General features: G+C 43.7%; 1 protein-coding gene across 3 annotated transcripts; it reads left to right on the forward strand.

Annotated features, from left to right (window-relative positions):
- On the forward strand, positions 1 to 27,732 carry LOC120062992 (RILP-like protein 1). 3 transcript variants are annotated; one of them, XM_039013053.1, is made up of 8 exons: positions 1 to 479; positions 6,558 to 6,705; positions 19,691 to 19,809; positions 20,032 to 20,307; positions 20,565 to 20,845; positions 23,797 to 23,895; positions 26,787 to 26,874; positions 27,511 to 27,732. In XM_039013053.1, exons 1-8 carry the CDS (start codon positions 192 to 194, stop codon positions 27,514 to 27,516), a joined length of 1,305 nt encoding a protein of 434 aa, XP_038868981.1. In that variant the 5' UTR covers positions 1 to 191; the 3' UTR covers positions 27,517 to 27,732. The 3 variants fall into 3 exon arrangements, with proteins under 3 accessions (XP_038868981.1, XP_038868980.1, XP_038868982.1); XM_039013052.1 differs by having other exon boundaries at positions 26,787 to 27,732; XM_039013054.1 differs by lacking the exon at positions 26,787 to 26,874.
- The last annotated feature ends 216 nt before the right edge of the window (positions 27,733 to 27,948 follow it).

The following is a 27,948-nucleotide window of genomic DNA, read 5'->3' on the forward strand; positions in this document are numbered from 1 at the left end:
GATAGGTATTGGATTGCACTCTGGGGAATCTGGAAGTTGAGAATTATTTTTGAAATAGGCCTACATTCAAAGAGTTGTAAAAATATCGGAAAGAATAGCAATAAGAAGTAGGCCTAGATCGTACTACAAACGTTACAAAATAATAACTGTCAGATAACTGTCCTTGTTGATTTCGGAGGGGAGAAACAGACATGGAAGACTTCGGAACACCCCTGGACAAAAATGCTACGGAGTTAACCGTTATGGACGTCTATGACATTGCCGCGGTTGTGGGACAGGAGTTTGAACGCATTATCGATCAGTTTGGATGCGAGGCTTCACTGCGGCTGATGCCCAAAGTGGTCCGGGTTCTGGAAGTTCTAGAGGTGCTGGTCACCCGAAACAATATCAACCCAGAGACGGAAGAGCTACGGCGTGAGCTGGACAGGTTGCGAATGGAACGGAATGACAGATTGAAGAAAGAGCAGCTACATCAAAAGGTGTGTGTTTATCGAAATATTTAGCTCACGTGTGCAACACGAAGAGTAGCCTACTACACCAAGTATTGGCTTTTCATGGCATTCCTCTGCTCTCTGACACGCGGTGTCACATTGCACAAGAGCATGTTGATAAAAGTTACATAAGAAATGTTTTACACATGCTGGAGCCACACTGCACCAAATACCCTGGTTTCAGACTCTTAATTATCCTTACTACTCTAAAGACTAGCCACTTCCATGCCAGTCGGGAGAATGTAGGTGTTTTAAACACGCAAAACACTTGTTTCCCCACCGACAGTTGGATAAGGGAACTAACTATAGGTTGTTACAGCCCCCACCCTCTTGTCAGACTCCATACATAAAGTGTACAACATCAGACAAAATAAAATATACACCGAATAAATTGCAAGTGTAACGGATGTGAAATGGCTAGCTAGTTAGCGGTGGTGCGCGCTAATAGCGTTTCAATCGGTTACGTCACTCGCTTTGAGACCTTGAAGTAGTGGTTCCCGGGGCGAGGGGACGCCATAAAGTTAAACTGTTACACAAGCACTAATAGTGCAATACACATTTATAAAAAATAAATGCACAATATCAATACATTTATCACCAAAAACGATATAAAGGGAAGAAAAGATAAGGGGGTAATGTTCTGTGTGTGTATATGTAAAGGTGAGTCGGTGCAAAAAGTTTTGAGAATCAGGTGTGAATAGTTCTTAAAGTCTGGTCAAATAAAATAACGTTTGATTTGTCACATACTTCGTAAACAACTGGTGTAGACGAACAGTTAAATGCTTACTGGTCCTTTACCAAAAATGCAGAGTTAAAAAAAAGAAATAGTGACACGATTAACAAATACACAGTGAATAATGAATAACAATAATGAGTAAAAATAACATGGCTATATATAGGGAGTACCAGTATCAAGTCGATGTGCAGGGGTACGAGGTAATTGAGGTATCTAGTATGTACATGTAGTAGGGGTGAAGTGACTAGGCAAAAGGATAGATTAACAGCAGCAGTATATGTGGTAATTGAAAGCTTGTGCGTGTGAGTGGTGTCAGTATGCATATGTGTGTGTGGGCATCTGTAGTGTATGTGTGTGTGCATGGAGTCAGAACAAGAGAGTTGCAGGTAGTCCGGGTAGCCATTTGATTAGCTATTTAGCAGTCTTGTTTAGTAGTCTTAAGGCTTGGGGCTAGAAGCTGTTTAGGGTCCTGTTGGTTCTGGACTTGGTGCACTGGTACCACTTTATGTGCAGTAGCAGAGAGTACAGTCTATGGCTTGGGTGGCTGCAGTCAGAATTATTTTGGGGCTTTCCTCTAACACCGCCTGGTATAGAGGTCCTGGATGGCAGGGAGCTCGGCTCCAGTAAAGTACTGGGCCATACTCACCACCCTTTGTAGCACCTTGTGATCGGGTGCCTTGCAGTTGCCTGTCAAGCGGTGATGCAGCCAGTCAAAATGCTCTCAACGGTGCAGCTGTAGAACTGAGGGCCCGAGCCAAATCTTTTCAGCCTCCTGAGGGGGCCGAGGTGCTGTTGTGTCCTCTTCACGTGTCCCCTTGCATACCGCACCAACAGATCCACAGATGATGCAATCTCTATTGCACTCAACACTGCCCTTTCCCACCTGGACAAAAGGAACACCTATGTGAGAATGCTATTAATTGACTACAGCACAGCATTCAACCCCATAGTGCCCTCAAAGCTCATCATTAAACTAAGGTTCCTGGGACTAAACACCTCCCTCTGCAACTGGATCCTGGACCACCTGACGGGCCGCCCCTAGGTGGTAAGGGTAGGTAGCAACACATCCACCACGCTGATCCTCAACACAGGGGCTCCTCAGGGGTGCGTCCCCTCCTGTACTCCCTGTTCACTCATGACTGCATGACCAGGCACGACTCCAACACCATCATCAAGTTTGCCGATGACACACCAACAACGATGAGACAGCCTATAGGGAGGTCAGAGACCTGGCCGTGTGGTGCCAGGACAACAACCTCTCCCTCAATGTGATCAAGACAAAGTAGATGATTGTGGACTACAGGAAAAGGATGACCGAGCACGCCCCCATTCTCATTGACGGGGCTGCAGTGGAGCAGGTTGAGAGTTTCAAGTTCCTTGGTGTCCACATCATCAACAAACTATCATGGTCCAAACACACCAAGACAGTCGTGAAGAGGGCATGACAAAACCTATTCCCCCTCAGGAGACTGAAAAGATTTGGCATGGGTCCTCAGATCCTCAGAAGGTTCTACAGCTGCACCATCAAGAGCATCCTGACTGGTTGCATCACTGCCTGGTATGGCAAGTGCTCGGCCTTCGACCGCAAGGCACTACAGAGGGTAGTATGTACGGCCCAGTACATCACTGGGGCCAAGCTTCCTGCCATCCAGGACCTCTATACCAGGCAGTGTCAGAGGAAGGCCCTAAAATCATATTTAAAGTATTGTTAGTTAAGGATTTGTAAGTAAGCATTTCACTGTAAGGTCTACACCTGTTGTATTTGACTTTTTAATCAATGACACCTTTGTTTTATGTGCAATTATGCAGAATGAAAAAGTTAAAGATGCTATACCTGTGTGTGTGTATGTATGTATGCATGTACAGTTGAAGTCGGAAGTTTACATACACTTAGGTTGGAGTCATTAAAACTCGTTTTTCAACCACTCCACAAATTTCTTGTTAACTATAGTTTTGGCAAGTCGGTTAAGACATCTACTTTGTGCATGACACAAGTAATTTTTCCAACAATTGTTTACAGACAGATTATTTCACTTATAATTCATTGTATCACAATTCCAGTGGGTCAGAAGTGTACATACACTAAGTTGACTGCCTTTTAAACAGCTTGGAAAATTCCAGAAAATTATGTCATGGCTTTAGAAGCTTCTGTTAGGCTAATTGACATCATTTGAGTCAATTGGAGGTGTACCTGTGGATGTATTTCAAGGCCTACCTTCAAACTCAGTGCCTCTTTGCTTGACATCATGGGAAAATCAAAAGAAATCAGCCAAAACCTCAGAAAATAATTGTAGACCTCCACAAGTCTGGTTCATCCTTGGGAGCAATTTCCAAACGCCTGAAGGTACCACGTTCATCTGTACAAACAATAGTACGCAAGTATAAACACCATGGGACCACGCAGCCGTCTTACCACTCAGGAAGGAGACTCGTTCTGTCTCCTAGAGATGAACGTACTTGGGTGCGAAAAGTGCAAATCAATCCCAGAACAACAGCAAAATACCTTGTGAAGATGCTGGAGGAAACAGGTACAAAAGTATATATATCCACAGTAAAACGACTCCTATATCGACATAACCTGAAAGGCCACTCAGCAAGGAAGAAGCCACTGCTCCAAAACCGCCATTAAAAAAAGCCAAACTGTGGTTTGCAACTGCACATGGGGACAAAGATCGTACTTTTTGGAGAAATGTTCTCTGGTCTGATTAACTTCTTATGGCTGCAAGCCCGAAGCCGGCCACAATATGACAACAGCCACTTCAAGTGCAGGGCGCGAAATTCAAAATATATTTTTTTGAAATATTTAACTTTCACACATTAACAAGTCCAATACAGCATATGAAAGATAAACATCTTGTGAATCCAGCCAACATGTCCGATTTTTAAAATGTTTTACAGCGAAAACACCACATATATTTATGTTAGCTCACCACCAAATACAAAAAAGGACAGACATTTTTCACAGCACAGGTAGCATGCACAAAGCCAACCTAACTAACCAAGAAACAACTTCATCAGATGACAGTCTTATAACATGTTATTCAATAAATCTATGTTTTGTTCGAAAAATTTGCATATTTGAGCTATAAATCAGTTTTATATTGCAGCTACCATCACAGCTACCGTCAGAAATGGCACCGAAGCAGCCAGAGTAATTACAGACACCAACGTCAAATACCTAAATACTCATCATAAAACATTTCTGAAAAATACATGGTGTACAGCAAATGAAAGACAGGCATCTTGTGATTCCAGCCAATATTTCCGATTTCTTAAGTGTTTTACAGCGAAAACACAATATAGCATTATATTAGCTTACCACAATAGCCAGAAACACAAGCCATTCCCCAGCAGCAAAAGTTAGCGATCGTAACAAACCAGCAAAAGATATATAATTTTTGACTAACCTTGATAAGCTTCATCAGATGACAGTCCTATAACATCAGGTTATACATACACTTATGTTTTGTTCGAAAATGTGCATATTTAGAGCTGAAATCAGTGGTTATACATTGTGCTAACGTAGCATCTTTTTCCCACAACGTCCGGATATTTTTCTGGCACTCACATATTCTGACCAAATAACTATTCATAAACATAACTAAAAAATACATGTTGTATAGGAAATGATAGATACACTAGTTCTTAATGCAATCGCCGTGTTAGAATTCTAAAAATAACTTCATTACGATATGCAGTTTACGTTATGGCGAGAGCGTGCCCAAAACCTGGCCACAAACGACTATTTCACATGTTCGACAGATATATGAAATAGCATCATAAAATGGGTCCTACTTTTGATGATCTTTCATCAGAATGTTGTACAAGGGGTCCTTTGTCGGGAACAATCGTTGTTTGGATTTAGAATGTCCTCTTCTCCAGTCAATTAGCACGGAAAGCTAGCAAAGTGGCGCTAAGCTCTCCTTCGTGAACAAACGCAGACAACGCAACACGCCTAACGTCCCGAAAAAATGTCAATAATCTAATAAAACTATATTGAAAAAACATACTTTACGATGATATTGTCACATGTATCAAATAAAATCAAAGCCGGAGATATTAGTCGTCCATAACGACAGCTTATCAGAAGGCAAATCCAGGTCCCTTCACGCGCTCTCCAGAAAACAGGAAACTGGTGACACGTCATACAAAGAGCTTTTGTTCGACCCCAGATCAAGTTATACACTCAATTTCTTCTCTGACTGCCTGTCGACATCTAGTGGAAGACGTATGAAGTGCATGTATACTGATATATATCAAGGACCTTTATAGGCAGGCCCTAGAAGAGAGCATCGATTTCAGATTTTCCACTTCCTGTCAGGAAGTTTGCTGCAAAAGGAGTTCTGTTTTACTCACAGATATAATTCAAACGGTTTTAGAAACTAGAGAGTGTTTTCTATCCAATAGTAATAATAATATGCATATTGTACGAGCAAGAATTGAGTACGAGGCCGTTTGAAATGGGCACCTTTTATCCGGCTACTCAATACTGCCCCTGCAGCCCAAACAGGTTAAACAAAAATAGAACTGTTTGTCCATAATGACCATCGTTATGTTTGGAGGAAAAAGGGGGAGGCTTGCAAGCCGAAGAACACCATCCCAACCGTAAAGCACAGGGGTGGCAGCATCATGTTGTGGGGGTGCTTTGCTGCAGGAGGGACAGGTGCACTTCACAAAATAGATGGCATCATGAGGTTGGAAAATGATGTGGATATATTGAAGCAACATCTCAAGACATCAGTCAGGAAGTTAAAGCTTGGTTGCAAATGGGTCTTCCAAATGGACAATGACCCCAAGCATACTTCCAAAGTTGTGGCAAAATGGCTTAAGCGCAACAAAGTCAAGGTATTGGAGTGGCCATCACAAAGCCCTGACCTCAATCCCATAGAGAATTTGTGGGCAGAACTGAAAAAGCGTGTGCGAGCAAGGAGGCCTACAAACCTGACTCAGGTACACCAGCTCTGTCAGGAGGAATGGGCCAAAATTCACCCAACTTATTGTGGGAAGCTTGTGGAAGGCTACCCAAAACGTTTGACCCAAATTAAACAATTTAAAGGCAATGCTACCAAATACTAATTGAGTGTATGTAAACTCCTGACCCACTGGGAATGTGATGAAAGAAATAAAAGCTGAAATAAATAATTCTCTCTACTATTATTCTGACATTTCACATTCTTAAAATAAAGTGGTGATCCTAACTAAGACGGGGAACTTTTACTAGGATTAAATGTCAGGAATTGTGAAAAACTGAGTTTAAATGTATTTGGCTAAGGTGTGTGTAAACTTCCGACTTCAACTGTGTGTGTGGGTGCGGTTGATGCATCCCCCAGGAGTTGGAGCTGGTGGAGGACGTGTGGAGAGGGGAGGCCCAAGACCTGCTGTCTCAGATCACACAACTGCAGGTGGAGAATAAGAGCCTTCAGAAGAGCCTGTTCCTAAAAGACTCACCTGTGACTGAGGACCTGCAGAGACAGGAGGGTATGTGCAGCACATTGGCATTTAGCAGCAATGTGGTCTCAGAGCATTTCGTATTATTCTTTAAGTAAATCCGAGACTCCTAGTCAGTTGTACAACAGAATGCATTCAATTGAAATGTGTCTTCTGCATTTAACCCAACCCCTCTGAATCAGAGAGGTACTGGGGGCTGCCTTAATCGACATCCACGTCTTAGGCGCCCGGGGAACAGTAGGTTAACTGCCTTGCTCAGGGGCAGAATTTAGTATGATATGTCACATTTCTTATGGTATGTATTCATTTGTCGATCATCCATTTTATTTTTTTTCACCTTTATTTAACCAGGTTGGCCAGTTGAGAACAAGTTCTCATTTACAACTGCGACCTGGCCAAGATAAAGCAAATCAGTGCGACACAAACAACAACACAGAGTTACACACTGACTGTATGTTTGTTTATTCCATAACACAATAGAAAAATCTATATACATCTAATCTATATGCAAATGTAGTCAGATTAAGGAGGTAAGGCAATAAATAGGCCATAGTGACAAAATAATTACAATTTAGCAATTAAACACTGGAGTGATAGATGTACAGAAGATGAATGTGCAAGTAGAGATACTGGGGTGCAAAGGAGCAAAAAAATAAATAACAATATGGGGATGAGGTACAGTGGGGAGAACAAGTATTTGATACACTGCCGATTTTGCAGGTTTTCCTACTTACAAAGCATGTAAAGGTCTGTAATTTTTATCATAGGTACACTTCAACTGTGAGAGACGGAATCTAAAACAAAAATTCAGAAAATCACATTGTATGATTTTTAAGTAATTAATTAACCTGTCCACACACTCAATCAAACAGACTCCAACCTCTCCACAATGGCCAAGACCGCAGAGCTGTGTAAGGACATCAGGGATAAAATTGTGGTCTTGGCCATTGTGGAGAGGTTGGAGTCTGTTTGATTGAGTGTGTGGACAGGTGTCTTTTATACAGGTAACGAGTTCAAACAGGTGCAGTTAATACAGGTAATGAGTGGAGAACAGGAGGGCTTCTTAAAGAAAAACTAACAGGTCTGTGAGAGCCGGAATTCTTACTGGTTGGTAGGTGATCAAATACTTATGTCATGCAATAAAATGCTAATTATTTACTTAAAAATCATACAATGTGATTTTCTGAATTTTTGTTTTAGATTCCGTCTCTCACAGTTGAAGTGTACCTATGATAAAAATTACAGACCTCTACATGCTTTGTAAGTAGGAAAACCTGCAAAATCGGCAGTGTGTCAAATACTTGTTCTCCCCACTGTAGTTGGGTGGGCTATTTACAGATGGGCTGTGTACAGGTGCGATGATCGGTAAGCTGCTCTGACCACTAATAATAAAGTTAGTGAAGGAGATGTAAGTCTCCAGCTTCAGTGATTTTTGCAATTCGTTCCAGTCATTGGCAGCAGAGAACTGGAAGGAAAGGCGGCCAAAGGAGGAGTTGGCTTTGGGGATGACCAGTGAGATATACCTGCTGGAGCGTGTGCTACGGGTGGGTGTTTCTATGGTGACCAGTGAGCTGAGATAAGGCAGGGCTTTACCTAGCAAAGACTTATAGATGACCTGGAGCCAGTGGGTTTGGCAATGAATATGAAGCGAGGGCCAGCCAACGAGAGCATACAGGTCGCAGTGGTGGGTAGTATATGGGGCTTTGGTGACAAAACGGATGGCACTGTGATAGACTACATCCAATTTGCTGAGTAGAGTGTTGGAGGCTACTTTGTAAATGACATCGCCGAAGTCAAGGATCGGTAGGATAGTCAGTTTTACGAGGGTATGTTTGGCAGCATGAGTGAAGGATGCGTTGTTGCGGAATAGGAAGCCGATTGTAGATTTAATTTTGGATTGGAGATGCTTAATGTGAGTCTGGAAGGAGAGTTTACAGTCTAACCACACACCTAGATATTTGTAGTTGTCCACATATTCTAAGTCAGAACCGTCCAGAGTAGTGATGCTAGACGGGCAGGCGGGTGCGAGCAGCGATCGGTTGAAGAGCATGCATTTAGTTTTACTTGCATTTAAGAGCAGTTGGCTACGGAATGAGTGTTGTATGGCATTGAAGCTCGTCTGGAAGTTTGTTAACACAGTGTCCAAAGAAGGGCCAGAAGTATACAGAATGGTGTCGTCTGCGTAGAGGTGAATCAGAGAATCACCAGCAGCAAGAGCGACATCATTGATGTATACAGAGAAAAGAGTCGGCCTGAGAATTGAACCCTGTGGCACCCCCATAGAGACTGCCAGAGGTCCAGATAACAGGCCCTCCAATTTGACACACTGAACTCTGAGAAGTAGTTGGTGAACCAGGCGAGGCAGTCATTTGAGAAACCAAGGCTATTGAGTCTGCCGATAAGATTGCGGTGATTGACAGTCGAAAGCTTTGGCCAGGTCGATGAAGACGGGTGCACAGTACTGTCTTTTATCTATGGCGGTTATGATATCGTTTAGGACCTCGAGCGTGGCTGAGGTGCACCCATGACCAGCTCGGAAACCAGATTGCATAGTGGAGAAGGTACGGTGAGATTCGAAATAGTCGGTGATCTGTTTGTTAACTTGGCTTTCGAAGACCTTAGAAAGGCAGGGTAGGATAGATATAGGTCTGTAACAGTTTGAGTCTAGAGTGTCTCCGATGACCGCGGCAGCTTTCCAATCTTTAGGGATCTCAGACGATACGAAAGAGAGGTTGAACAGGCTAGTAATAGGGGTTGCAACAATTGTGGCGGCTCATTTTAGAAAGAGAGGGTCCAGGTTGTCTAGCCCAGCTGTTTTGTAGGGGTCCAGATTTTGCAGCTCTTTCAGAACATCAGCTATCTGGATTTGGGTGAAGGAGAAATGGGGGAGGCTTGGGCAAGTTGCTGTGGGAGGTGCAGAGCTGTTGATCGGGGTAGGGGTAGGCAGGTGGAAAGCATGGCCAGCCGTTGAAAAATTATTATTGAAATTCTTGATTATTGTAGATTTATCGGTGGTTACAGTTTTTCCTAGCCTCAGTGCAGTGGGCAGCTGGGAGGAGGTGCTCTTATTCTCCATGGACTTTAGTGTCCCAGAACTTTTTTGAGTTTGTGCTACAGGATGCAAATTTCTTTTTGAAAAAGCTAGCCTTTGCTTTCCTAACTGCCTGTGTATATTGGTTCCTAACTTCCCTGAAAAGTTGCATATCGTGGGGGCTATTCGATGGTAATGCAGTATGCCACAGGATGTTTTTGTGCTGGTCATGGGCAGTCAAGTCTGGAAGGAACCAAGGGCTATATTTGTTCTTAGTTCTACATTTTTTGAATGGGGCATGCTTTTTTAAGATGGTGAGGAAGCACTTTTAAAGAATAGCCAGGCATCCTCTACAGACGGAATGAGGTCAATATCCTTCCAGGATACCCGGGCCAGGTCGATTTAGAAAGGCCTGCTCGCTGAAGTGTTTTAGGGAGCGTTTGACAGTGATGAGGGGTGGTCATTTGACCGCGGACCCTTACGGACACAGCCAATGAGGCAGTGATTGCTGAGATCCTGGTTGAAGACAGCAGAGGTGTATTTAGAGGGCAAGTTGGTCAGGATGATATCTATGAGGTTGCCCGTGTTTATGGATTTAGGGTTGTATCTAGTAGGTTCCTTGATATTTTGTGTGAGATTGAGGGCATCTAGCTTAGATTGTAGGATGGCCGGGGTGTTAAGCATATCACAGTTTAGGCCACCTAACAGTACAAACTCTGAAGAAAAATGGGGGGCAATTAATTCACATATGGTGTCAAGGGCACAGCTGGTGGCTGAGGGGGGTCTATAACAGGAGACAACAGTGAGACTTATTTCTGGAAAGGTGGATTTTAAAAAGTAGAAGCTCGAACTGTTTGGGCACAGACCTGGATAGCATGACAGAACTCTGCAGGCTATCTCTGCAGTAGATTGAAACTCCACCCCCTTTGGCAGTTCTAACTTGGTGGAAAATGTTGTAGTTGGGAATGGAAATGTCAGAATTTTTTGTGGCCTTCCTAAGCCAGGATTCAGACACGGCTAGAACATCAGGGTTGGCGGAGTGTGCTAAAGCAGTGAATAAAACAAACTTAGGGAGGAGGCTTCTGATGTTAACATGCATGAAACCAATTATTTTACGGTCACAGAAGTCAACAAAAGATAGCGCCTGGGGAATAGGAGTGGAACTAGGGGCTACAGGGCCTGGGTTAACCTCTATATCACCAGAGGAACAGAGGAGGAGTAGGAAAAGGGTACGGCTAAAGGCTTTAAGAACTGGTCGTGTAGTGCGTTGGGGACAGAGAATAAAAGGAGCAGATTTCTGGGCATGGTAGAATAGATTCAGGGCATAATGTACAGCCAAGGGTATGGTAGGATGTGAGTACAGTGGAGGTAAACCTTGGCGTTGAGTGATGATGAGAGAGGTTTCGTCTCTGGAGGCACCAGTTAAGCCAGGTGAGGTCTCCGCATGTGTGTGGGGTGGGACAAAAGAGCTATCTAAGGCATTTTGAGCGGGACTGAGGGCTCTACAGTGAAATTAAACCGTAAGAACTAGCCAAGACAGCAGTAGACAAGGCATATTGGCATTAGAGAGAGGCATAAAGCAAACACAGGTTGATCAGGAGAGCTAAGACAACAACGGGTAAATGTTGATGAATGGGCAGAGCGGGTTAGTTAGGTACATACAGGACCTGAGTTCGAAGCTGGGGCCGACAGGTAAACAAAATTAGGTACTGTGTTATTGAAACAGTCCAGGGGGTGTCAGCTGTGTAGCCGAGTGATCATAAGGTCAAAAGAGCAGCAATAGGTGAGTCAGGGTGGCGTTCGGTAGTCACTACTACGCTAGGCAAGCAGGGTACACAGCGTTCAGAAAAGCTAGTGTGCCGGGGCTAGTAGATGGTTCTTCGGCAACATCGTAACAGAATCGCCTGTTGATTCGTCAGTAGACCAGTCGTGATGGATCAGCGGGGCTCCGTGTCGGCATTAAAAGGGTCCAGGCCAATTGGCAAAATAGGTATTGTAGCCCAAGAATTGGCTGAAGGACCTCTTCGGCTAGCCGAGAGATGGGTCTAGCTCGAGGCTAGCTGGTTCTTGCTTTGGCACAGAGATGTTAGCCTGGAGTAGCCACTCGAATAGCAGCTAGCTAGCTGCGATGATCTGTTGTAAAGGTTCAGAGCTTGCTGTAGGAATCCGAAGATGTGGTCGAGAAAGCAGTCCGATATGCTCTGGGTTGATATCACGCTGTGCAGACTGGCAGGAATTGACCCGGGCTGTGGCTGGCTGATGTCCAAGTTAACGGCGATGACTGCTAGCAGTGACTAACTAGTTAGGAGTTAGGCTAAAGGGTTAAGGTTAGCGTTGGAGGAAGGGTTAGCTAACATGTTAAATAGTTGCTAAAATGCTAAAATTGTCTTTGATGTGATTTGAACACCAGTCTGAATTAGCACCTTGTCAAAAACAGCACAAGTTATAACACAGGCCTGCATTCATATGTAACAGAGTTAAATGGATACTCTGGGATTTTGGCAATGAGGCCCTTTACCTAATTCCCCAGAGTCAGATGAATTCGTGGATACCAATTTTGTGTCTCTGTCTAGTATGAAATAAATTGGAGGTCGTTTTGTGAGCCAAAGCTAACAATAACTTCCGGTCATTGCGCTAACCCAAGTTAGCAATTGCGCTAGCGCTTGTTAGCAACTTCCTTCAAACTGCACGGAGAGACACAAAAATGGTATCCAAACATAGATAAAGTGCCTCGTTGCCAAAATCCCGAAATATTCCTGTAAGAATGTACCTTAAACTCACTCCACAACTAGCTTGAAATGTCACCAATGGAGCTATCCAATTGGATCCTTTTTTTTTATAGCTCAGTCGGTTGGTATGTTGTCAAGGAAAGAGGTCACGTGTTCTAGCAAGGCAGAGGTCCTGGGTTAGAGCCTTGTGTGAGCCGAATCAGGAGGAAGCAGCCTACTCGCTAAGCAAGCAGCATGACGTCTGTTACACATAAGTTCTGTCATGAAAATTCTTACACAGGGACACTCGAAGTCAATCTTAAATGAATCATTGTTTATTGTCAGCAAGCTGGAGAGGTCACAGTCAAACTTGGATGCATAAAGTACCGGTCTGAAGTGAGCTATTAAAGGGAGTTCCCTACATAGAGCCTTATATACGGCTACCTAAACCTACATAAACATGTTTAATTTGATTGCCCAAAATATGTTCTTGTAGGAACCATTCGGCCAGATGCCCCCCCTCTTATCTTGACCAGAAACAGGTAGGAACCAAGGATTGTTTATGACACCAAAGATAAGATGCACAAAGTAACATTTACTTTACAGTTCCATTTAAGTTACCAGTAAACTTCAATTAAACTCAAATTCTCAAAAGCCGCCTGTTCTTTTTTAACGGCACACGTTACTGCAAACCCATACGGAAAAGTAATATATTTATACAGTGTGTACTTATATACATATATGTGTGGATACATATATAAGCATATATGGGCATGTATGTTTCCACCATATATGCCCATATAAACATAAGTAATATACATATATTGCCATATATTACTTTATCTTATGGGAATAAACATGTTTCAAATAAACGCTGGGTCTAAATTAATTGTTTACGAGGTTACTATGAATTGTTTTATGAGGTTTAATGTTTGATTTGTTACATTAAATAATTCAGTTATGACTCAGTTTTTATCGGCAGTAAGCTGAGAACTGTTTGCTAACTGGCAAGCACAAAATCAGTCAACAACTTCGGGAGTACAGACCCTTAGAAATCATTTTGGGTTGTGATTTAAAAACCTTGCCTGGTTAAATGGGACCACATTCTAAGCGTTCAGATTGGTCCCAGAAACCGATGGGTTGGGCCAGAGCCAGAACACACGTGGGTAAAGCAGCATTTTTAAAATTCGTCATTGGCTTTGATACTCTGATTGGTTAGAGACGATCCAATCGCTGATAACTGTTTTGTTCAAAACCCCTAATTTTGACATCACCACAAACAACTTCAACGATAGCAGTCTGACTGAAGTATTTAGAGAACGATAATATATATGCCATTTAGATGACACTTATCCAAAGTAACTTAGTCTTACGTGCGTACATTCTTCGTATGGGTGGCCCCAGTGGGAATTGAACCCACAAACCTGGCGTTGCAAGCGCCATGCTCTACTGATCCACAGAGGACCACTTATGTTATTCACAACAGTAGTTATAGTGATTAGCAACTTGGCAAGTCAATGTCATTTAGGGTGATTTAATTGTGCACTCCTACAATTAAACTCAAATGCCTCATAACAAGGTATATGTTTTGAGTGCAGAAGATCTGAGGTGATGTGTTATTGGTGTGTAACAGACAGAGCCGGAGAACATACACTACAGAAAGTAGAGCATTGCTGGCAACACAGGGTCTCTGATCACCATGTCAGTGGCACGAACACCTGAATCTAAATCCAGTAGGAAGACGTGGTCAGGTGATGCACCATAAATGGGACTGATTTATACGTTGAAGTGTCATTTGACCTACATGCTACCAGGTGCCTCTGGAACATGCATGTGTATGTTTTAGTGTGGGTGTTTGCATTTGATATCAGGTATTAGCATGTTATGCAGGGTGTGACAGGGACCCATCTCATTGTTTGTGTCTTGTGTTAATAGTTTTTGTCTATCTCTGTATGTTTTGACAAAACAAAGCATTGCCCACGACAGATCAGATTTAACTTGCGTTCCTTTTGATGAGGGTTAGGTCTTATTGGACTTTTATAGGATGTGAATGAAGCCATGAGTCATCCTCCATCAGAAGTGTGATGTCAGGTTCTGCATGTGAGCCAAAATCTAATCTTTTAGTGTTTGTGTCCACTACATGTGTGAACATGCTGACATCAGAGACAGAGGAGGCAGTAAAGGGAACTATTTTAAAACCAGACAAATACAGCCCTTGTGCGAGCCTTTCATTGGTCACCATGGCTATATTTACTCACAGGGCCAAAACACACACAGCCTAGAAACACTGATCAAATCAGGATGATCAAGCAGCTGTAAAACTGAACATATACGGACACATAAAATTTCATGTCTCTTGGTAATACTCTGAATAAAACTACATAACAGCAGCATTAGTTCCACCTGTTACATCACCACAGTATGTGCAGATATACACTACCGTTCAAAAGTTTGGGGTCACTTAGAAATGTCCTTCTTTTTGAAAGAATTTTTTTTGTCCATTTACAATAACTAATTGATCAGTAATACAGTTTAGACGTTATAAATGACTATTGTAGCTGGAAACGGACAACTTAAAAAAAATAAAAAAAAGTAATATCTACATGTGTTCCAATGGCACGTTGTGTTAGCTAATCCAAGTTTATCATTTAATAAGGCTAATTGATCATTAGAAAACCCTTTTGCAATTATGTTAGCACAGCTGAAAACTGTTGTTCTGATTTAAAGAAGCAATAAAACTGGCCTTCTTTAGACTAGTTGAGTATCTGGAGCGTCAGCATTTGTAGATTCGCTTACAGGCTCAAAATGGCCATAAACAAAGAACTTTCTTCTGAAACTCGTCAGTCTATTCTTGTTCTGAGAAATGAAGGCTATTCCATGCGAGAAATTGCCAAGAAACTGAAGATCTCGTACAACGCTGTGTACTCCCTTCACAGAACAGGGCAAACTGGCTCTAACCAGAAGAGAAAGAGTGGGAGGCCCCGGTGCACAACTGAGCAAGAGGACAAGTACATTAGAGTGTCTAGTTTGAGAAACAGACACCTCACAAGTCCTCAACTGGCAGCTTCATTAAATAGTACCCGCAAAACACCAGTCTCAATGTAATGATGGGGCGGTGAGTTGGAAGCAGGTGAAAAGTTTTAATAAAACAACAAAACCAAGAACACGACACTAACATAAGGCAGAACACCGATACACAAGAACAATACCAACCGGTGAGTGAACCTGGGAGAGTGACATAAAGGGGAGGAAATGACGGTAATGGAGTCCAGGTGTGAATCATAATGAATCACAGGTGTGTGTAATGATGAATCCCAGGACCGGTGGTTACTACTCTGGCGAAGTCATACGCCGGAGGGGAGGACCAGACAGTACCCCCCCCCCCCCCCCCCCCCCCCCCCCCCCCCCCCCCCCCGACATGTGGCTCCAGCCGCAGGACGGCGCCGACCAGGGGGATGACCCTGATGATGTTGGGGTCCAGAATGTCCTCCACCGGAACGCAACACCGCTCCTCTGGGGCATACCCCTCCCAGGCCACCAGATACTGGAGCCTACTCCCACGACGTTGGGAGTCCAGTAGGGATTTGACAGCGTACGCCGGGCTCCCGTCAATGTCCGGGGGGGTGGAGGTGTGTCGTGGGGGACAGCATCAGCTAGGGGACCAGGAACCACCGGCCTGAGAAGGGAGACATGAAAAGAGGGTGAGATACAGGTTACAATTACCCAGTCACTACCATATGTCACCTCATTGACCCACCGGAGAACCTTGAACGGCCCCACAAAACGGGGGCTTAGTTTCTTGCAGGGCAGGCGGGGTGGAAGGTTCCTCATAGAGAGCCAGACACGATCCCCAGGATGGAACACAGGGGTCTCACTGCGGTGACGGTCTGCCTGCTCCTTCTGACGATGGACGGCGCACTGGAGTCTCACGAGCGCATTGTTCCACACCTCCACGCACCGGAACCACTCATCTACCGCAGGAGCTGCGGTCTGGCCCGGGGTCCACTGGGCCAGGGCCGGCTGGAAACCCAAAACACTGGAAGGGGGTCAACCTAGTGGAGGAGTGACGTAGAGCGTTCTGGGTGTACTCTGCCCAAGGAAGGAAATGTGCCCACTCACCCTGCCGGTCCTGACAGTGACTCCTCAGGAAACTCCCCAGCTCCTGATTCATCCTCTCCACCTGCCCGTTAGACTGAGGCCGATACCCAGATGTGAGGCTAACCGTGACACCGAGCTTCTCCAAGAAGGCCCTCCGGAATCGGATGTGAATTGTGGGCCGCAGTCCGAAACGATGTCCTCCGGAAGGGCATAATGCCGGAAGAGTACCTCAGCGACCTGGAGAGCAGTGGGAAGACCGGGAAGAAAGATTAAATGACATGACTTGGAGAATCTATCCACTACCACCAGAATGGTGGTGAAACCATCAGAAGGGGAAGATCAGTAACAAAGTCAATGGATAAATGGGACCAAGGTCGCTGAGGCACGGGAAGTGGCAGGAGCTTCCCTGTTGAAGCATTCCGGGGGGACTCAGTTTGAGCACACTCGGAACAGGAGTTGATATACCGCCTAACATCCTGCACCAAGGTGGGCCACCAGTATTTCTCAGTGATGGAATGGATGGTGCGAAAATATTTGGATGTCCAGCGACGACAGCTGTGTGTGCTCAGATCAGCAGCCAATCCCTTATCCCTGTGGGAATGTAGATGCGTGCGGGAGGACAATTTCGGGGTGCGGGCTCCCTCTCTAGAGCCTGGCGGATGTCTACATCCCAAACCACTGGACCCACGACCCGGGAGGAGGGGATTATGGGTGCCTTCTGGCCAGGAGTCTTTCCCGAATCGTAGATACGGGACAGAGCATCGGCCTTGATGTTCTTAGAACCTGGGTGATAGGTCAGCGTGAAGTCGAACCTGGTGAAGAAGAGAGCCTGCCTGGTTTGGCGCGTATGTACTCAAGGTTCCGATGGTTGGTGAGGATGATGAATGGTTCCTTGGCACCCTACAGCCAGTGTCTCCACTCCTCTAATGCCAACTTCACCGCCAAGAGCTCCCAATCGCCGACGTCGTAATTCCTCTCTGCGGGGGACAGTTTCTTGGATTAGAAAGCACAAGGATACAATTTTAGTGGGTCCCCCTGTCTTTGTGAAAAAACTTCCCCCACACCCACCTCCGATGCGTCTACCTCAACCACAAAAGGTAGCGTGGGATCTGGGTGTTTTAGCAAGTGGGCGATGGTGAAACGCGCCTTGAGACAAAAGGCCTCGTCGGCTGCTGGAGACCAAACCAACCTACGAGGCCCACCCTTGAGGAGAGAGGGGCGGCGACAGCACTGAAGTTCCTGATGAAGCGGCGGTAAAAGTTGGCAAACCCCAAAAACCGTTGTAACCCCTTGATAGTGGTTGGGACTGGCCATGACCTTACCGCATCTACCTTCTTCACTCCCTCCATCCTCACTCCCTGCAGGCTGATTTGGTAGCCCAAGAAGGAGACAGCCCTCTGGTGGAATTGGCACTTCTCTGCCTTGACGAACAGGTGGTTAGCCAAGAGGCATTCCAGGACTGCTCGAACGTGAGTGATGTGATCCTCCAGGTTGGTCAAGAAGATCAGGATGTCATCGATGTACAAACACCTGACGTCCGAGCATGTCCCTGAACACCTCGTTGACAAATTCCTGGAACACTGGGCATAACCAAGGGCATAACCAAGTACTTGTAGTGACCAGACATCGTGCTGAACGCAGTCTTCCACTCATCTCCTCCCGGATGCGAATGAGATTGTAGGCACTCCACAGGTCCAGTTTTGTGAAGAACCGGGCCACGCGGAGCTGCTCGATGGCTGACGGCAACAGCGGAAAAGGGTAACGATACTTCGTGGTGATGTCATTGAGTCCACGGTAATCGATATAAGGGCGTAATCCACCCTCTTGGCCACGAAGAAGAAACCAGCTGATATGGACCTGCGGATGAAACCCTGTTGGAGCGCCTCTTGAATGTAGTCCTCCATGGCCTGCGTCTCAGCCACTGACAGAAGGTAGATGCGTCTGCGCTGAGGTGTAGCACCGGAAAACAGGTCAATGGCACAGTCCCAGGGGTGATGAGGGGGGTGACAGGTGGTGAGGGTCTTGGAGAATACCTCCCTTAGATCCTGATATTCCTCCGGGATGTTGGGCAGGAGGCCAAAACACAAGAACAATACCAACTGGTGAGTGAACCTGGGAGAGTGACATATAAAGAGGAGGAAATTGTATAGGTAATGGAGTCCAGGTGTGAATCATAATGAATCACAGGTGCGCGTAATGATGAGTGCCAGGTGTGCGTAATGATGAATCCCAGGACCGGGGGTTAGTACTCTGGCGACGTCGTACGCCGGAGGGGAGGAGCAGACGTGACAATCAACAGTGAAGAGGCGACTCTGGGATGCTGGCCTTCTATGCAGAGTTGCAAAGAAAAAGCCATTTCTCAGACTGGCCAATAAAAATAAAAGATTAAGATGAGCAAAAGAACACAGACACTGGACAGAGGAACTCTGCCTAGAAGGTCAGCATCCCGGAGTCACCTCTTCACTGTTGAGACTGGTGTTTTGCTGGTACTATTTAATGAAGCTGCCAGTTGAGGACTTGAGGAGTCTCTTTCTCAAACTAGACACTCTAATGTACTTGTCCCCTTGCTCAGTTGTGCACCGGGGCCTCCCACTCCTCTTTCTATTCTGGTTAGAGCCAGAGAACTTCAGTTTCTTGGCAATTTCTCGCATGGAATAGCCTTCATTTCTCAGAACAAGAACAGACTGATGAGTTTCAGAAGAAAGTTCTTTGTTTCTGGCCATTTTGAGCCTGTAATCGAACCCACAAATGCTGATGCTCAACTAGTCTAAAGAAGGCCAGTTTTATTGCTTCTTTAATCAGAACAACAGTTTTCAGCTGTGCTAACATAATTGCAAAAGGGTTTTCTAATGATCAATTAGCCTTTTAAAATGATGAACTGGATTAGCTAACACAACGTGCCATTGGAACACAGGAGTGATGGTTGCTGATAATGGGCCTCTGTAGCCCATGTAGATATTCTAATAAAAATCAGCCGTTTCCAGCTACGATAGTAATTTACAACATTAACCATGTTTACACTGTATTTCTGATCAATTTGCTGTTATTTTATTGGACAAAAAATTTGCTTTTAAAAAAAAAAACAAGGACATTTCAAAGTGACCCCAAACTTTTGAACGGTAGTGTATGTTTATGTGTTAATGCCTGTGTGGGCTGTATGTGTGTATATCTTGGACAGGTGTGTCAGAGAGAGAGTGTCAGGTGATGAAGAAGCTAAAGGAGGTGGTAGACAAACAGAGGGATGAGATCCGGGATAAGGACCATGAGCTGAACCTCAAGAACGAGGACCTGGAGGCGGTGAGGCTTGTCTCTTTCCATCTAGTAGCATTCCACACTACCTGAACTACATAACACATCCCTCCTAGGCTTCCTACTGTCTGTAGCCTAATGCTTCAGCACATAGGTGTCTCGTCTTGCCTGAGGAGGACAACAACTTCCACCAACAATCTGGACACTGTTTCCATCAGTTCATTACAGACAAATGGGTAGGATTAAATGGACTCCTTCCTCCCCTTATAGCTTCAGCTACAGCAGCACCGTCTGATGAAGGTCAACCTGGACCTGCGGCACAGGATCAGTGTGGTAGAGGCTCAGGGCAAGGCAGTGATCCAACAGAAGGTTGAGCTGGAGGCTATGTCCCAGGTGCGCCAGCAGGAGCTGGGGGCCCTGCGGCAGGAGGTGGCAAGGCTGAAGGAGGAGCGCAAAGAGTGGAAGCTGGACATGAAGAGGTCAGCCGAGGAGGAACCATCCCCATCAAAGGCTGTGATGACAGTGCTTACACCAGTGTCGGCCAAGGTAACCACAGCTACAACCCCCTACCTGATCAAGTCCATTACATTTCTCTTTAAGACACCATTACATATCTGTACGCGTCACCTTATAGAGTTAAGAAGATTATACCCAAATTACAGGGTTTTAAGTTCCCTATTGACAAGAACACAATAACATGACATCCACCCAAGGCGGGTCAGTCAATCTTGTAGATTAGCCATTGAGTATCATTGCCACTGCTCACAAAGCCTGTAAGTGACCATGCTATTTCCCAAATCCAGTCCTTGGTACCAGCATCAGCAGCCTCCATCGTACACAATTCTTTTTGGGCGGAATGCAGAAGTGACCATGAATTCCTGGCACAGTGCTTTGAGTCAGAAGAGAGCCCTCCTTTCCTCCCGCTGTGTGATGAGGAGCAAGAGGAGGAACCTGATGTCCTGGACCAGAAGGAGTCCGACAGGCCCCACTTCACCCTCGAGGAGCTACGGGACGTCCTGAAGGAGAGGAACGAACTCAAAGCTCAAGTGTTCATGCTGAGAGAGGAGCTCATCTATTACAAAAGGTTACATGATATGACATCTGCTATGTGAAAAAACAAAGTGAAAAAAAAGAAGAAGAATAACCTGGAGTTGAGGGACTAGGGATTTATCATCACTTTTTAATACCCCTGTCTCAACTGAATCTTATGTTATTACTATACTGAACAAAAATATAAGCGCAACATGCAATAATTTCAAAGATTTTACTGAGGAAATCAGTCAATTGAAATAAATAAATTAGACCCATATCTATGGATTTCACATGACTTGGAATACAGATATGCATCTGTTGGTCACAGATACCTTAAAAAAAAGGTAGGGGCGTGGATCAGAAAACCAGTCAGTATCTGGTGTGACCGCCATTTGCCTCATGCAGTGTGATCTCCTTCCCATAGATTTGATCAGGCTGTTGATTGTGGCCTGTTGTCCCACTCCTCTTCAATGGCTGTGCGAAGTTGCTGGATATTGGCCGGACCTGGAACATGCTGTTGTACACGTCGATCCAGAGCACCCCAAACATGCTCAACGGGTGACACATCTGAGTATGCAGGAAATGGAAGAACTGGATCATTTTCAGCTTCCAGGAATTGTGCACAAGTCCTTGCGACACGGGGCCATGCATTATCATGCTGAAACATGAGGTGATGGCGGTAGATGAATGGTACGACAATGGGCCTCAGTATCTCGTCACGGTATCTCTGTTGATTGAAATTGCCAATCGATAAAATGCAATTGTGTTCATTGTCCAATGTTTATGCCTCCCCAAACCATAACCTCCCCACCACCATGAAGCACTCTGTTCACAACTTTGACATCAGCAGTCTGCTCGCCAACACGATGCCATACACATGATCTGCGGTTGTGAGGCTGGTTGGACATACTGCCAAATTCTCTAAAACGACATTGGAGTTGGCTTATGGTAGAGAAATTAACATTGAATTCTCTGGCAACAGCTCTGGTAGACATTCCTAAAGTCAGCATGCCAAATGCACAATCCCTGAACTTGAGACATCTGTGGCATTGAGTTGTGACAAAACTGCACAATTTAGAGTGGCCTTTTATTGTCCCCAGCACAAGGTGCAGTAGTGCACCTGTGTAATGATTATTCTGTTTAATCAGCTTCTTGATATGCCACACCTGTCGGGTGGATGAATTATCTTGGCAAAGGATAAATGCTCACTAACCGGAATGTAAACAAATTTGTGCACAAAATTTGAGAGAAAAAAGCTTATTGTGCATATGGAACATTTCTGGGATCTTTTATTTCAGCTCATGAAACATGGTAACAACACTTTACATGTCGCGTTTATATTTTTGTTCAGTGCACATGTACAGTTGAAGTCGGAAGTTTACATACACTTAGGTTGGAGTCATTAAAACTCGTTTTTCAACCACTCCACATATTACTTGTTAACAAACTATAGTTTTGGCAAGTCGGTTAGGACATCTACTTTATGCATGACACAAGTAATTTTTTCAACAATTGTTTACAGACAGATTATTTCACTTATAATTCACTGTATCACAATTCCAGTGGGTCAGACGTTTACATACACTACATTGACTGTGCCTTTAAACAGCTTGGAAAATTCCAGAAAATTATGTCATGGCTTTAGAAGCTTCTGATAGGCTAATTGACATCATATGAGTCAATTGGAGGTGTACCTGTGTATGTATTTCAAGGCCTACCTTCAAACTCAGTGCCTCTTTGCTTGACATCATGGGAAAATCAGAAGAAATCAGCCAAGATCTCAGAAAAAAATTGTAGACCTCCATAAGTCTGGCTCTTCCTTGGGAGCAATTTCCAAATACCACGTTCATCTGTACAAACAATAGTACGCAAGTATAAACACCATGGGACCACACAGCCATCATACCGCTCAGGAAGGAGACGCGTTCTGTCTCCTAGAGATGAACGTACTTTGGTGCGAAAAGTGCAAATCAATCCCAGAACAACAGCAAAGGACCTTGTGAAGATGCTGGAGGAAACAGGTACAAAAGTATCTATATCCACAGTAAAACGAGTCCTATATTGACATAACCTGAAAGGCCGCTCAGCAAGGAAGAAGCCACTGCTCCAAAACCACCATTAAAAAAAGCCAGACTCTGGTTTGCAACTGCACATGGGGACAAAGATCGTACTTTTTGGAGAAATGTCCTCTGGTCTGATGAAACAAAAGTAGAACATTTTGCTCATAATGACCATCATTATGTTTTAAGGAAAAGGGGGGAGGCTTGCAAGCCGAAGAACACCATCCCAACCGTGAAGCACAGGGGTGGCAGCATCATGTTGTGGGGGTGCTTTGCTGCAGGAGGGACAGGTGCACTTCACAAAATAGATGGCATCATGAGGTTGGAAAATGATGTGGATATATTGAAGCAACATCTCAAGACATCAGTCAGGAAGTTAAAGCTTGGTCACAAAGCCCTGACCTCAATCCCATAGAGAATTTGTGGGCAGAACTGAAAAAGCGTGTGCGAGCAAGGAGGCCTACAAACCTTACTCAGTTACACCAGCTCTGTCAGGAGGAATGGGACAAAATTCACCCAACTTATTGTGGGAAGCTTGTGGAAGGCTACCCAAAACGTTTGACCCAAGTTAAACAATTTATAGGCAATGCTACCAAATACTAATTGAGTGTATGTAAACTTCTGACCCACTGGGAATGTGATGAAATAAATAAATGCTGAAATAAATCATTCTCTATACTATTATTCTGACATTTCACATTCTTAAAATTAAGTGGTGATCCTAACTGACCTAAGACAGGGAATTTTTACTAGGATTAAATGTCAGGAATTGTAAACTATGTTTACATTTTTTAATGTATTTGGCTAAGGTTTATGTAAACTTACGACTTCAACTGTATGTATTTACTAATGATGTTGCATCCCACTTTATCCTTTTAATTTTTTGCATTTGTTCATAATACAAGTACACATTCTTTAAATTAATCCCTTCTCCCTGCCTCAGTGAGGAGTTAGAGAATGAGATTTACGGCATCAACTTGGATCCATCACTTCAGTCACAGCCTGCAACCACTGAACAGCCTGACTCAGGGATCAAACGTCTGTAAGTACTGCGACCCACTAGACCTACGCCAAAACTCCTCAGCCACCCCACTCCATCTCTCTTGATGGTATGTGCTCAGGCCACACACATATAGGTGCACAGCCTATCATTCCCACAATCTCTGACATTTTCAAACAAGGTTGTCACTAACCACGTTTCCATCCAGTTTTTATGCAAGTAAAGTAATCATGACAGCTGTGATGGAAACAGGAATTTTGTTCGTTCGACATGGTGGGATCTTTTTGTGTCTGAAAAATGAATTATGCAAGAAATGGCGTTGGAAATGTCTTTATGGTCATCCCACTACGACTCGAGAAACCAGGCAGTTTATTAGGATACAGATTAAATAAATAATGATTAACTTCACAGGGTGGTGAAAGTGCAAGGTGATCTTGATGCTCCTTTCCAGTAAATATCGAGGTTCTTATTCTGGTGACATGATGATCGACGCTTGACTGCCGTTTTTGACAATTTTTTTGTATTTTTATTTAACCTTTATTTTGACAGGGAAGACATATTGAGACCTAGGTCTATTTTCCAAATGTGCCCTGTATAATACAATATAAAATACACATTAAACACGAAATATATACACTACATGACAAAAAGCACAAAAATGTACAGTTGGCACTATGCATTGGGGCAGGTAGTGTTCTCCTCTCATCGTGAACCGTGATTCATCTCTCCAGAGAATACGTTTCCACTGCTCCATAGTTCAATGGTGTCAAGCTTTACACCACTCCAGCCGACACTTGGCATTGTGCATGGTGTTCTTAGGCTTGTGTCTGGCTGCTCGGCCATGGAAACCCATTTCATGAAGCTCCCAACTAAGTTATTTTGCTGATGTTGCTTCCAGAGGCAGTTTGGAACTCTGTAGTGAGTGTTGCAACCGAGGACATATTCTTTTTACGGGCTTCACTTGTGTGGTTTACCACTTTGCGGTTGAGCCGTTGTTGCTCCTAGACATTTCCACTTCACAATAACAACCCTTACAGTTGACGGGCCGCACTAGCAGAAATTTGACTAACTGACTTGTTGGAAAGGTGGCATCCTATGACGGTGCCACGTTGAAAGTCACTGAGCTCTTTAGTACGGGCCATTCAACTGCCAATGTTTGTCTATGGAGATTGCATGGCTGTGTACTCGATTTTATACACCTGTCAGCAATGGGTGTGGCTGAAATGTAATTTGAAGGGGTGTCAACATACTTTTGTATATATTGTGTAAATATATACACACACATTAGAATACAAACACACAGTCATGGTAAACACAAATAAAACAACACAAATCACCCAGAAAAACAGTTCATAAAAATGTTCTTGCTCTTATCCATAATAATCTCATCATGTAGACTAGCCTACCTGCAATAGATCTGTGAGCTGTTGGCTAGAATGCACGTGCCAAGACTAGAGTAGGAACATTTGCAATTTAACACAACAGTTTGTGACAAAACTATCAGGTTGAGTTGAAAATTGCGATGGAAACATATTGAACTTTAGATTTGTATTCGGTACATGAAAATACACACTTACTTTTATCCTCAACAAGTTAGTTTGGTGGAAACACCACTGTTGGGAAAATGTGCATATTGTCTTTATGCGGACTCTAGAATATTCACATTAAAATATTTCAAATTGGGTGGAAACCTAGCTATTAACCAGGTTTTGATCCAACCTTTTTAATGCAAGTGAAGTACATGTTGGATAAAAAATGTTTATGACAGGCCTGATGGACACACAAATTGTCGGTAAACTTCCCAAATCTCGACAAAACAAAATACACTAGACAAGGTGGGATCTTTTTGTGTCGGTAAAATGTATTATGGGAGAAATGTCGGTGGAAACGCTTTTATGCGCCAATATTGGTATAATAACTATCATATCAAAGTAAACTTGGAGTCAAGCGATGACGTGTGGTCCTCCCACTATGAGCAGTCCGTTTATTAGGATACAGATGAGTTATTAAATTATTATGAACTTCACAGGGTAGTGAAAGTGCAAGGTGATGAGCTTGATGCTCCTTTACAATAAATATTGAGGGTCTTATTCTGGTGACATGATCATCGATGCTTAGCTGCCGTTTGTCAAATAAAAATAATCTTGCTCTTTTGTCCATGATAATCCTCATCATGTAGGAAATACGAGCACTATCTGCGAGCTGTTGGCTAGAGCACACGTGCCAATACCAGAGTATACACAGACTTGCTAAATAACACATTTTTGTTTGAGAATACATCAGTAGAGTTGAAAATGCGATGGAAAGCCATTTAACTTTTCTTTTTTATTCGGTACATGGGAATTTAAACGCAAAAGGTATTTATGTGCACTACATCGTCACGTAAATACTTTTATCACCAACAAGTCAATTTGATGGAAATACATCTCTGGTGGGAAAATTGTTTTTATGCGGATTTTAGAATATTCGCATGACAATCTGTCGCCAATTGGATGGAAACCTAACTAATGTTATGTTTCCTGTCATGGTGGTTAAGGCTTGCAGTCAGGGATTTGACCTAGCTTTATATATGTATGTCACTGACCAATATGCTTGCGTGAGCACTAAAACAAATAATGACAATTTAATTTCCACAATGCTTGTTTGGGAATGTTATATTTGTAGAAGGACCAGGACGAAGGGATGAAGTTTCCCTTCTGTGACATTTTTCAACTACCATAATAATTTCTTGAAGGTCATTTACAAATAATTGTGAAGAGAAGAAAAATGACCACTCCATAAATAAATGGTTTATTATTAATTATTTAAGTAGCTTACTTCGTCTAGATGTGGCTTGCCTCCTTTGCCAACCTGGGTGCTGCAAAGTCACTTTGCACCAAAACTCTGACTACTTTTTTCCGCTTATGTCTCTTCATCTGTACTTCTTTGGACAGGATATTCACTGCAGTAATGCCGATGGTAGCAGCAGGGTTGATTGCAGACGATCCAACGTTACAGCCGATCAGACGACTTATGTCCTGTGTATGAACTTTTACATTTATTTCATCTCTTTTTGTGATGTCATTGTTCTTGAGCCAAGCACCGCCACTGTGCCAAAGCCCCTCCACCGCCTGTCATCTCAAATGCAATACTTCCTTGTGATCATGTGTGCACGATGTGTGAGTAGGATGTGGGAGTATTCTTATTGGCTGATAATGTGTAGATCTTGAACCAGCTCATCATAGAAGATGCCACAATCATTAAAAATTGTCACCTTTTTTGCCAATATACTAATCCAGCAACTCACTATTACAAGTACAAATCCACATATGCATGTTGTCTGAGTTAGGATTTTCTCATAGCATGGATATTCACTGTTGACAGCTCTTCATTTGTTGAATAAAGTGGAGTGACTAACTAGGTTAACCTCTGACAGGGCAAAGCTTATGCACCTCCCCAACCTTTTGTTGAGCACTTTTCCTCATGCATGCTCTCATTCTGCTTTTGTCCTCACTCTGAGAACTCAATGTTCTCACTCACTCTTCATGAATAATCTGAAGTGTAACCAATGTATTTTATTGACCTATTTTAGCAGTAGTATTGTCATGGCTAGTTTATTTTTTATTTTTTTGCATGGTGTAACCTAAATTCTTAATTTCTCTCATTGCACCTATCCAGGTTTAGCATCTGCTCTGGAGAAAAGAGGTGACCAGAGGAAGTGATTTGTTATTTGCACACAGAGCAGGCTCAGGAGGCACTGAAGCATCCATAACCAGGGACCTACACTGAATGCACAAAACATAAGGAACACCTGCTCTTTCATAACAGACTGACCAGGTGAATCCAGTTGAAATCTATGATCCCTTATTGATGTCACCTGTTAAATCCACTTCAAGCAGTGTAGATGAAGGGGAGGAGACACGTTAAAGAAGGATTTTTAAACCTCGAGACAATTGAGTATGTGTGCCATTCAGAAGGTGAATTGGCAAGACAAAATATTTATGTGCCTTTAGAACGGGGTATGGTAGTTGGTGTCAGGCGCATCGGTTTGAGTGTGTCAAGAACTGCAACGCTGCTGGGTTATACCATGCTCAACAGTTTCCTGTGAGTATCAAG

Source organism: Salvelinus namaycush, chromosome 18 (assembly GCF_016432855.1).
Source record: "Salvelinus namaycush isolate Seneca chromosome 18, SaNama_1.0, whole genome shotgun sequence".
Classification (NCBI taxonomy): domain Eukaryota; kingdom Metazoa; phylum Chordata; class Actinopteri; order Salmoniformes; family Salmonidae; genus Salvelinus; species Salvelinus namaycush.